Source organism: Eleutherodactylus coqui, chromosome 6, assembly GCF_035609145.1.
Source record: "Eleutherodactylus coqui strain aEleCoq1 chromosome 6, aEleCoq1.hap1, whole genome shotgun sequence".
Classification (NCBI taxonomy): domain Eukaryota; kingdom Metazoa; phylum Chordata; class Amphibia; order Anura; family Eleutherodactylidae; genus Eleutherodactylus; species Eleutherodactylus coqui.
The window spans coordinates 48769841-48782718 of NC_089842.1; the positions used below are offsets into that span (position 1 = coordinate 48769841).

General features: G+C 40.9%; 1 protein-coding gene across 1 annotated transcript; it reads right to left on the reverse strand.

Annotated features, from left to right (window-relative positions):
- Window positions 1-8422: 8422 nt before the first annotated feature.
- LOC136633572 (olfactory receptor 6N2-like) lies at window positions 8423-9352 on the reverse strand. Its single transcript, XM_066609335.1, has one exon. It carries the CDS (start codon window positions 9350-9352, stop codon window positions 8423-8425), a length of 930 nt encoding a protein of 309 aa, XP_066465432.1.
- Between the last annotated feature and the right edge of the window lie 3526 nt (window positions 9353-12878).

The following is a 12878-nucleotide window of genomic DNA, read 5'->3' on the forward strand; positions in this document are numbered from 1 at the left end:
CACCGCTGCACCATTCTCAATTGGTTGTCCTGCTAAGGTAAAAAACTGTCTTGCCTTCCATATTGGGCTGTAATCATGAGCTATGCCAGATGCATACCAGGAGTCAGTGTAAATGGTTGCCGTCTTACCTTTCGCCACTCTACTCGCCTCAGTGAGGGCCTTCAGTTCCACTTCTTGTGCTGAGACATGCGGAGGCATAGCTTTCGCTTCTAGGACATCTTGTTGTGTGACCACTGCATATCCGATGTGGAGTCATCAATCCTCACCCTGGTACCATCTGCAAAAAGCTCAACATATGCATTGTCAACAGAGGTTCCAGTAACTGTTTGCATACCTACAGTTTCTTACTGTATCAGTACTAAATAATCGTGTTGATGTTCTATTTCACATGGATCAGAATCTCGTAGCACAAAATCATTTATTTCCTATTTATTTATTTTTTTTTAAACCCAATAGCTGATCTACAACACCTAGATCACCTATGCCTCCCCCCTTTTGAACCAGAATACTCAATTGAAAAAAGAGTAGTCGCGTTCAAACTAGTACAACGTTGAAAAAGGAAACCAAGAGTCACAAAAACAAGCACTTTGTAGGTCAAGGTGACATTGTATGCAGCAAAGTCTGAGCGAAAATATCCTTTAGATCTTTTTTTTCTCTTTTTTTTTCAGGTCACAGTTAGCATTTTTAACACAAGGGGGCGCAACACAAGCAAAATTTACAGTCACCCAGTGAAATAGCATTCAGGGAATTTCAATGTTTAACTTTCACTCTCCTGTCGGAATATAATTATAGCTTCAGTGTAGACTGACACTAGAATATACAAAGACTTAAGGAAAATAACTAAAGAATACGGATGAATTGACATCAGTCCCTCTTTCTCACATAAAAACCAAAATTACTTCATCAAATTGTGTGAACAAGTTTGCTGGGTGACTATAGGGAAATTATTCCATCTGTAGGAGCCTTCCTTAACATCATCTGTGTGAACATCCATTGGAGAAGCAGGCAGCGGAAAACAGAGCCCCTGGGAACACACCATGAGAGGGCGTCCCCTGTTCATGGGTCCCTGGCCTCTGTCCCCCATGCATCAACTCCAATCTTCCATACTCTATAAACCAGCTTAGTCATCTACTATATTCACTGATGGGAACCACTGATTGATAAGACTTAACTTTTAATAATACAACAAATAAAAAAGGTTGCGTAGCTAAATACTATTCAGATTTTCTATGCATTTCAAGAGGAATACTCGGGTAATGTCACTGATACAGACACAGTCAGTCAGAGACCTGTAGATATAGGATATGTTGATATATCAGTCCAAACCCAGGTTGAGACCTAAACATATCCCTATATTGTGGCTGTAATGTAGGGTCTATGATAGACTACTAAACATATGTTAGCCTGTAGTCAGTCACAACCACTGGCATCGCAGAATAGGTCAATATAGAGACCGATAATATTGATCCGCTATGACATTAGTCACAATACCAGCAATGGGCCAATGTGTGAGGGAAGCACCATAGACAAATTATTATAAGTGCACAATAGATATAGTCAAACTCTATGTGCTCCCTAATTCACAGTCTGGCCATGGTATATTTATTTAGGGATGCAGAGTGTATAGATGTAAAACACACTCCATTCACATTAGGCTGGTTCACTAGTAGTGCATTACCCCCTCATAGATAGTAGAAGTGATGTCACTAAGCATAATAGCTTTATTGTCGCTGATGCTTTCCAACTCAGTGAGGAGACCAATTCACTGCTTAGAATTCATAAGCAGAGATGGACACTCCTCATCAAACAGAAGGAATAAAGTATTCTTGTTGTTAATCAACATTCCTCACTGTTTGATTTTAGCTCAGTATGGAGACCATATTACTGCTCAGAATTTGCAAGCAGACATGGATACAATGCAGATAATAATAATAAGAGCAAGTGCATATATAATAAAGTCATGTCATGTAATTGGATTCATAGTCACTTACCTGGTGTATAATAGACTGTCCAATGCATCGGGTGAATCCCTTTTTGTTATCATAGGACCCTAAATGCACTATAATTATCATGCATCTGCTATTTAGACAGGATACTTCTACCCTCCTCCTCAGGGGATTGAAAGTTTATTATTTTAATAAATGAGAGAAACTATCTCTACAATCACTCTCAGGCATATGCATCTACAAACATACATAATATGCCTGTCTAGATATTTTCTATATACCTCATAGAGATGTGCCTTAATCCAAACAGTGAACACAATGTCGTAATAATATCAGCCCCTGTGGGAAATATAGTCTCCATACTGGCGTACGGCCCCCTCTCCTGCTGTCCGGTGCACTCCGTTGCCATGGTGCCGGGGTGCCTGCCATGTCATCCAGCGGCGCACTCCGCTGGTTGGCAATGGTTGGCAGCCGGGCTCAGGCGGCGTCTGCGCATGCGCGGACCGCCGAAACAACGCGATATTATGCAGGAGGTGTGTGTGTGCCGCTGGCCGCTTATTGGTCCAGTGGGACGTTCCCCCACTGAGGGTGGGCGTGGCTTTGGCCTTATATACCCGCAAGAACGGGCTACATACCATCTATGCTTGTAACCATACAGCCGACAGGCTGTGTATGCTTGTCCTCTATATAATCCACCCTGATGAAGCAGTTAGCTATATATAATTGCGGAAACGCGTTGGTGGCAGGCAGTTAGAGCAGGGAATGAACTTTGTTGAACAAGAATAGTTCATCCTCGCTCATTTAGACATGGAGGAATGCTGATCATTAACAAAAAGAATATCGTATTCATCCAGTCTTGTCTGCTTGCAAATTCTGAGCAGTAATATGGTCTCCATACTGAGCTAAAATCAAACAGTGAGGAATGTTGATTAACAACAAGAATACTTTATTCCTCCTGTTTGATGAGGAGTGTCCATCTCTGCTTATGAATTCTAAGCAGTGAATTGGTCTCCTCACTGAGTTGGAAAGCATCAGCGACAATAAAGCTATTATGCTTAGTGACATCACTTCTACTATCTATGAGGGGGTAATGCACTACTAGTGAACCAGCCTGATGTGAATGGAGTGTGTTTTACATCTATACACTCTGCATCCCTAAATAAATATACCATGGCCAGACTGTGAATTAGGGAGCACATAGAGTTTGACTATATCTATTGTGCACTTATAATAATTTGTCTATGGTGCTTCCCTCACACATTGGCCCATTGCTGGTATTGTGACTAATGTCATAGCGGATCAATATTATCGGTCTCTATATTGACCTATTCTGCGATGCCAGTGGTCGTGACTGACTACAGGCTAACATATATTTAGTAGTCTATCATAGACCCTACATTACAGCCACAATATAGGGATATGTTTAGGTCTCAACCTGGGTTTGGACTGATATATCAACATATCCTATATCTACAGGTCTCTGACTGACCGTGTCTGTATCAGTGACATTACCCGAGTATTCCTCTTGAAATGCATAGAAAATCTGAATAGTATTTAGCTACGCAACCTTTTTTCATTTGTTGTATTATTAAAAGTTAAGTCTTATCAATCAGTGGTTCCCATCAGTGAATTCAGTTTTGTTCCAGTGGGAACTTTTCTGCCTCGGTGATAAATATAGTCATCTACTATGTCCTAAGCTGCATCTTCACAAAGAACAAAGGTTTGTTTCCCTGAACTTATCACATATCCAAGGTGGCCACATTTTGGAGTGTAACAAAGTCTGGTCAAACAAGACCTTACTTCAGACAATCATGATGTTAGCACTGGATACAGTGGCATTGGGTAATGTAGGCCTCCCAAGTGCAGCAAGATGGCCGCCAGAGGCAGAAAGGGGTGGGGCTAAAAAATCTCCCAGGTGAGGCAAGATGGCTGCTGGAGGAGGAAGGGGCGGGGCTTAGTCCTGGAATGGCCGGAAGTAACATCACACACCCTGAAAGTGAGCACATGGGGAGAAGTAATTTCAGGGTGGGGGCAGGGCTCACCACACTTCCTGCAGAGTCACACTATGTGGGGGTTTTAAAACATTGCAAGCACGGCCGCCATTATAGGGATGGGCTATAGTCAACACAAAGGCATTACATTGTTCATGATACAGGCAATACACATCCCCCACTACACTCTCTCCTCTTGAATCCCTTTCCTACATTATACCACCTTCTAGCAATCTAAAGCACCTTCCTTTCTGCTAGGGCTTCCTGCTTATCTTCTGAAAACTTTCTGCAGTCTGTCTTACATTTCTTTCTTTCAACAACTTTCCTGATCCTTTTCTTTGTAAAACTTTTCTACATATTTTGCATATTCCAAAACATCCTGCACTGATCCCTTATTCTATTCTGCCTGCTTATTCTATCCTATTTGAAATTTCTAGACAAAGTAAAACTCCTTTACCAAATTCCACCTATCTCTTCTTATATCCCTCGTAAATCACAATGCACATTAACACTATAAACACAAAACAAAAGGAACAGACGGGTTAACTGGGAAATGCTCTCAGTGGCTTAACATCAGCCAACTGTCTTATCAGTAAAACTCCCAGTAACAAACCCTGCACATTCTTTAAACAAGTCCTTTGACTATACACAAAGACTGACGATTATATTCAGTGATAAAGACCTCAATAATATCCGGAGACTTCAGCCGTCACACCATGGCTATAATTCCCGCGTATCCTTCCCTTTGTACAAGAGCATATACCGTGCTCGATCATACAAGTGAATACGCGTATTTTAAATTTACCTGACCTCACACTATTACCTAGGAGAATGCGCCCCTCGGGCGTGCGCCCTCAAAGCGTATAGGAACACAGACTATGTCCTGCTATACACTCAAGTCCGCCTGTCTACGCACATTAACCCTCACAGAATTTGTCTCTTGGTCTTGTATACACAATCTTTAACCGTCTCAGACACAATATTCACAGCATACAGAATACCCCTAGACAGGTTACACGGTGATAATTGGGTAGACAGAACTATATTACCTGCCTTTCAGTGATTTATTACTCTGGCTGTAGAGGCAGACAGATAAACCGACAGAAGTCATCACACAGGTAGATTAACATAAAGCAATCTTACCGTGTTCTGTAGATTTTCGGGCCCATGAGTTCTAAGTGTTATCTGCCAGTCTCTGTATCTTTCCAGAGTAAAAAAATCACACATCTACCCGCCCACACAGGAACGCCAATTGATCTGGATCATATTTTCCTCCAGCAGGTTTCAGTGTATTCTGTAGCTTCCTAATTGTATAGTGTGCACACATAATGAAAGAAAACAATCGGACACAAGTCATCAGCCTTAAATCTCAACCAGCTCCCTCTCGAGTTTCAAGAGCTTCAGGTTTTTATTGAAACCAGTATAGTGTGGAATTTGTCCTCTTAGCATGCAGTCAAGCTTAAGGAATTTCAGTGTACGTGGCAGTCATTGTTTAAGAAGTTTCTATGTTATTTAAGAAGTTTCTGTGTGGGGGCAGGGCTGGGGAAACATCCAAGATGAACACAAGCAATACATATAGCACTGTGATTTAACTCTTTCCTTATACAGCAGAGCTCCACATTAGGCTAAAATCACAAAACACACATCTTTCACCATGCCATTTTCCAGCAACTACCATAATGAAATTATGCAGTCATTAGCCTCTATAGAGTCAAATCACAGCAGCTGCATAATACTTCCAGTTCATTACAAATCAATAGACATTTTACCCTGACTAATCATCATGTCTACTACAGGAATTGTGTAAGCTGCTGAATATTAGGCACTTACGGATATCTGTGTACCACCCACAGACAGATGGTCTTGTTGGGAGATTCAATAAGACCCTAAAAAGCATGCTAAAAAGGGTAGTCAATAGGGATGGGAAGAATTGGGACTGTCTGCTGCCATATTTAATGTTTTCAATCCGTGAAGTCCCACAATCCTCCACTGGGTTCTCTCCCTTTAAGTTAGTTTATGGTAGACATCCACGGGGGCTCCTTGATATAGCCAAGGAGAACTGGGAGCACGAATCCACCCCATACAGGAGTGTTATTGAACACATCTCCCTCATGCAAGATTGAATTGCGGCGGCCATGCCCATTGTTAGAGAACATTTACAGCAGGCTCAAGAAGCCCAAAGCTGGGTATATAACAGGTCCGCAAGGTGAGAAGCTTCAACCCTGGGGATCGGATACTAGTGTTGGTGCCCACCCTAGAAAGTAAATTCCTAGCGAAATGGCAAGGGCCCTATGAAATAATCGAGAAAGTCGGAGAGGTAAACTATAAGGTGTACCAGCCGGGCAGGCGAAAGCCAGAACAGTTGTACCATGTAAATCTAATTAAGCCATGGAAGGACAGAGAAACCCTGACTGCAGTGAGCGCCCCCCCATGGTGGGGTCCCAGAGGTGTGTGTATCAGGGTCCCTGTCTAAATCTCAACAGCAAGAGTCTAGGAAATTGATCCAACACAATTCGGACATGTTCTCCGATATACCAGGGCGTACTGGCATCATAAAACATGACATTGTAACTGAGCCAGGGGTAAAGGTTCATCTCAAACCGTTCAGGGTTCCAGAAGCCCGCAGACTAGCCATTTCTGAGGAGGTCAAGAAAATGCTAGACCTCGGGGTAATTGAAGAGTCGAAAAGTGAATGGTCCAGCCCTATCGTGCTGATACCAAAACCTGATGGCTCTCTGCTCTTCTGTAATGACTTCCGGAAGTTAAATCACACCACCCGAAAAAAATTACAGTATTGTTGAACGGGAGTGCCTAGCCATCAAGTGGGCCCTTGAATCTCTAAAATACTACCTTCTAGGTCAGCACTTCAGGCTGATCACAGACCACTCTCCCTTAACCTGGATGTCACAGGCAAAAGAAAGAAACGCCAGAGTCACTAGGTTGTTCCTGACACTTCAAAACTTCAGTTTTTCTGTCGAACACAGGGCAGGAAAGCTACAGGGCAATGCCGATGCCTTGTCTAGGACGCATTGTATGGCAGCTAAAGGTGTCCAACCTCACAGGCTCGAACAGAGGGGGAGGGTATGGGAGACAGTGACGGGCAAAGTACTGGAGGGCAGATATATTTCGCCTAGGATGCTCTCCTATGAGGTTTTAGGGAGCACGTGGGCAGATACGTGCCACCGAGCAGCCTGAGCTCAGTGGAGGAAGCCGGCAGTTGTGTGGAGTGGTCAAAGTGAAGGGTGGGATGGCCACTCTTACGTACTAGGTGAGGCTGGTACCAGGCCTTATAAAGCCTGGACCTGCCGGTCCTAGGGAGGTGTGCTGACATCTCTCCAGGTCTGAGAGCCTGGCTGGCTGTGCACAGCAAACGTTTGTTTCTGCAAGTGAGTAGTCAGGGTCGGTCTATGTCTAGTAAGTGCTCAGACGAGCAGGAGTTACTTTATGTTGGCCTGGTGTTAAGGCCTGTTTTTGCTTTGTTTTATGCTGAAATAAACCCAGGCGGAGACTGGACTACGAACTTTATCCAGAGTGTCACTGTCTCTGACTGTTTACGCCCAGATTGCTACCTATCCTAACACTAGCCCTCACACTCTGCATTGGGGTTGGGGCCAGAAGTCTATTGGAAACAAAGTCAGCTATTATTCTTCTGGCTACAATCCCAAAGAAAATAGGTTATCAATACTAAAAGCCCAGAAAACCCCTTTAAGTTTGCTAGCCTTCTTGGAAATGAGATCATATTCAACTTTTTCTAAGACCTGCATGATTTGCACTATTGGTAACAGTTCAGTGAGTTAAAACATATACATCATTCTAGAAGGTATCAGGAGCAATTGCCTTTTCAGTACATTGGAGTAAGACTAGGGCTACATTGTGACTTTCGGTTGCTTGAAAGAATCTGAAAAATTGCAGCAATACTAAGATTCTGATTTCACCACATGCTGTTGCTACATGAAATAGGTGAAGGGAAATTCTGTGATCATCACAAAAAGTCTGATCCAGTGAGATTTACTATAATTTTCACCAGAAATTGGCATACATTTTAGTAGAAATCTACACCAGCTCATAGGTGGTATAGGCTTCCACAGAGGTGTCACCAGATGCGACAAATGTATGCATTTAAATATGCAAAATACATAACTTTAGATTGACAAGTTTAAGTAATTGTGCCCCAAAGTGTTTGGATTCCTACTATCCTTGGAGAAAGATCAATCTAGACTACAAGATTATAGGTGGAGATTTGCTGTAAGGAGTCATAGTCTAGTTTTTTGGACCTGGAAAGTTTCATATAAGATTGTCTGTTTGATTGTTCTTAGTGTCAGATTGTTATATACAATAAAAGTATATATTGAGAAGAAGGTGGAAACTGTAAGGAAGAGTTAACAAACCCAACTGCCCTCTACATATTGATCAATCCTCAATATTGGGTGAAATTAGGCTTTTGAATTACCCAAAGAGCTGTTTCTTTCTTGTCCAACCTGGACATTAATTGTATTTCAAACAAGAGCAAGTAAAAAGTTTCTTAAAAGATTTTTTAATTTCCTGATTTCTCAAGCCATATATAATAGGGTTAGTTAAAGGTGTGAAAACAGCAAAGGTGAGACCAACAGCTCGATTGTAGTCTGCAGAATAGGACTTGCCTATACGTATATACATGACACCAATACTGCCAAAAAATAACACAACGACTATAAGATGCGCTCCACATGTGGAGAAGGCCTTCTGGCGTCCAACTTTAGACTTAATCTTCAGTATATCAAAAAGAACCTTCATGTAAGAAAGGAGAACACACACAAAATTCAGCATGATCATTGAGCTTAGGGAAGACTCTATCATTTTAAGTAATCTGGTGTCTGAACATCCTAAATCAATGAGAGGAGGAAAATCACAAAAAATGTTCTCTATTAGATTTGGACCACAAAAAGGAAGCCGAGAAATTAAAACCATCTCCACAACTGGAGAATAAAATGCCCACATGATACATAGAATTACTAATTTTATAAACAAACCAGTAGTCATAATGGTGGAATATCGCAATGGCTTGCAGATAGCTAGATACCGATCAAAAGCCATTAAGGTGAGAAGGTAACATTCAGCAACTCCCAAGACATGCAGGAAATAAGCTTGTAAGAGGCAACCACTGAAAGATACCCCCTTCTCAACCAATATATTGCTCAACATGTTTGGGATAGTGACAGCTGTATAACAGATTTCCATACAGGATAAAGTCCCAATGAAGAAATACATAGGAAACTGGAGACTGGGATTCAGCAAGACCAAAAAAAATATTAGCCCATTACCAAAAACTATAAATAAGTAGATAAAAAGAAAAACCATGAATAATAAACCTCGAAACTGCTGTAGGTCCGAAAATCCAGATAAAATAATGTCTTGGATGTTGCTGCTGTTGTACATATTTTGCAAATTCCCTGTCAATTAGAAATATAGGAATTGTAGTGAACGGATGGTAATATTGATTGGCAAAAATTCCATATACAGTTATTATATTGTTGGATACAAGGGGTTTTTTTGCATTACAAGCATTGTTAGTAGAGATGAGCGAACGTGCTCGTTTAGGGCAATTACTCGATCGAGCATCGCTTTTTTCGAGTAACTGCCTACTCGGGCGAAAAGATTTGGGGGGGGCGCCGGGGTGAGCGATGGGGTTGCAGGGGGTAATGGGGGGGGAGAGCTCCCCCCTGTTCCCCACTTCTACGCCCCGCTCCACCCCACTGCCCCCTGCCCCCCGCTGCCCCCGAATCTTTTCACCCGAGTAGGCAGTTACTCGAAAAAAGCTATGCTCAATCGAGTAATTTCCCTAAACGAGCACGTTCGCTCATCTCTAATTGTTAGGCATATATATATATATATATATGTCTAAGACCATTTTTCATAAATATAGACAAGTAATGCTATATATGCAGTACATGGTTAAGAGTAAGTAGACACCTGAACATCACACATGCTTCATTTGGCCAAGCCTGTCTTACCCATAGCTGCTGTAACAACCTACGGAGAAGGCTTCCACAGGGGCCTCGGTGCTTGAAAAAGTTCAAAAGCACATAGTAGTTGGGAGTCCTGTTACAGATTTTGCATTGGAGCTCACGAGCTTCAAGTTATACCTGGGCTTCCAATATATGGGACTCGCGTTCATGAAACTAAAAGAATGCCAAATGTGCCAAGGTCACACTGTCTTATTTTCCCCCTTAGCTGCTGAAACAATCTCCATTCTTCTAAGAAGATCTTCAGAGGTGTAGCTTTAGGAGGAAGCAAAGGCAGCATTTATACCTAGCCTCTGGTGTGTCAGGAAACCCAAAGGCATCTCTTCCATATAAGAAGATATCAGTATGTTTCATGGTATATAGTTGGTGGGGGCCCTGTTACAGATTTTGCATTGGGGTCCAAAAGCTTCAAGTTGCACTTGGCTTTCTAATCTATGAATCTCACGTTCATCCAACTATAAGAATGTCAATAGTGTTGAGGCTTACAGTTTTTACTGTAGTTTTGTGTCTGTGTCAAGATCGCCATGAAGACAGACACTGTCTGTTTCATTATTAAATCAGTTTGCCTCCTCCGCAGCCACCTTTGCATCTTGAACCAATGAAAAGACAGGGGGTGTGCCCCAGACTACTACAAATTAGGCACTGCAGCAAAACTATCACAGATCCCAGCTCTGTCCTATAGCTAAACTAAAAAGCTGCCAAGGAGCAAGATCTGAACAAAAAAAAAAGCGTAGATCTAAAAAATAGCAATCATTAATAATTCAAGTGTTCCCCCCTCCCAAAAGGTCTAATCCTGTTACATTTGAACCATATGTGAAAATATATTCCAGTACTAGAATTACATCTCCAACAGTCTGGAGAGATATTTGCATTATATCTTTCTAGTAGTTGCAGTGTTTTGTACCAGAGAGCTGATACTTTATAACTAATTTCTTGTATTCTATTGGAAATGGCGAAGGAAATGTCGGTTTCTCAGAATTTCTTTAAATTGAATTGAGTCAAATTTGATTTCTTCTTCCCACTTTGTGATATGAGATGGGATTCCAACTCGGATAACCCCTTTAATATCCCAAATGAAAAGTGGAAGAAATTACATTTGAGAAGCATAAGCTCTAACATCATATACTTGGGCATTAAAATAACACTGAGTTAAGAAGGTCTATTTACACTCAATTAAGTTACACGCCTGCAAAGACTGGAATCATATTTAAAGGACTGGAGAAATATCATATGGCTCAGAAGAAACAATATCATTAAAAAGATTATTCATGTATGTTACAGACACTTCAAATAGACGTACCTTTCTCCTTCTTTACAAATCTAAGAAATTGATAGCTTTCTTTCTTTGGAAATCAAAGGGAGATAAAATTAAGCATTGAGCACTAATAAAACCTAAGAAACTCGGTGGCATAGGACTACCAGATTTCTAAAGCCTTATCGTTGCGGTTCACATAATCCACATTCTTGAATGGAATAATAAGATGACTTACAAACTGTTGGCAGAAATTGAACAATACTTGCTTGATTATTTGGATAGGTAAGTACAAGAGAATTAACAATGGGATATACAAAACCCTTAATCTGTCCTTTCCATCAAAATTTGGCACAAATTTCACAAGAAATTGAAAATCACTCCTAAATTTGAGGGTATTACACCAATAGTATTCTTAATTTCATATAAATACCAACAGTTTAAAAGGCTAAAATGTGGTTGTGAAACAATGTTAAGTCATGGGAAACCCCCTTTAGTTATCCATATACGTTTAGCTGATATTGATGTACAACAGAGAATTATCACTCATTGTCTATTTGTGAGTCTTTTCTTTGCAGGTATATTCATATAAATTCATAGAGATTACACTTGATTTTATAAATTTGCAAGGAATCCTTGTGTCTGAAATGGTGAATCTAAGATGTCCACATACTTTTGACCATATGATAAGTTTTGTAAAAGTAATCCATGTTCGCCACTCTAATGTTATATCCACCCCCGGAAGTCTTCATTAAAAAAAATGCTTTCTGATTTTTTATAAAAAGAGCTTGTATGCAGGCCTATACATATAATAGCTTTTCCACATCTTGCCTCCTTTAATCATCAGATGGTTGTGTTTCTTCCTGGTGGTTATATGGAGAGTATCTAGGGAACTGGGGAATTGATTAAGAGCTGAGGGTATAAATGCACAAGGCTTATGAATTAACCTGGGAGACACTATAGGATAATAGTTATTGTTTTTAGATTCAATATTCTTTGCTGAATAATTTTATTAGATGTATCTTCATTGGGGTCTGTTTGGGTCCTTTTACATGGACCGATCGTTGTTCAGATTCTCGCTGGATCGTTAAGTGTAAATATTTGCACGATCTGAATGACGACCGATAAGTCATTCACTTATCATTCGGGGTTCAGTTTATGCAGGCATACAAACTGAACGCCGATCAGCCCATTTAAACAGGCAGTTATTCATCTATGAACTACTACCTGTTTACTGTGAATAGAGACGAGAGCTGGAATAATCTCTGGAACTCCCTGCCTCCATTCACTGAACGATGATCACTCCTGTGTGAAATCACAGGAGTGATCATCAGTGGGACAGCTGTCAGGCACATCTGCACCCTACAGTTGTCCCATGTGTTAGTGAAATGAATATGGCTCCATTTTCCTATTCATTTTATGCTATGCACCCTCCATTTGGTATGATATAGTTTGTGTCAATGTTTTATACCTTTCCTTTAACAAGATTTACTGAAATGTATTGAAGAATAAAAAGGGACCTCGTGATTAGAACATTTCAAGGTCCTGGATTGAATTACTCAGATCGTCACGTCTTGTTCTCCAATTTCTCTTTAAACTTATTGTTTACCATTACTGTACTTTTGTGTTCTGAGAAGCTAATCATATATGATCCTACTGCGCGGGTGTGTGTTTGTGTGGCATTTTA

What these genes read in the sequence shown, in the direction of transcription:
- LOC136633572 (XM_066609335.1), bottom strand. Translation starts at nt 9,352, where the DNA reads ATGTACAACAGCAGCAACATCCAAGACATTATTTTATCTGGATTTTCG.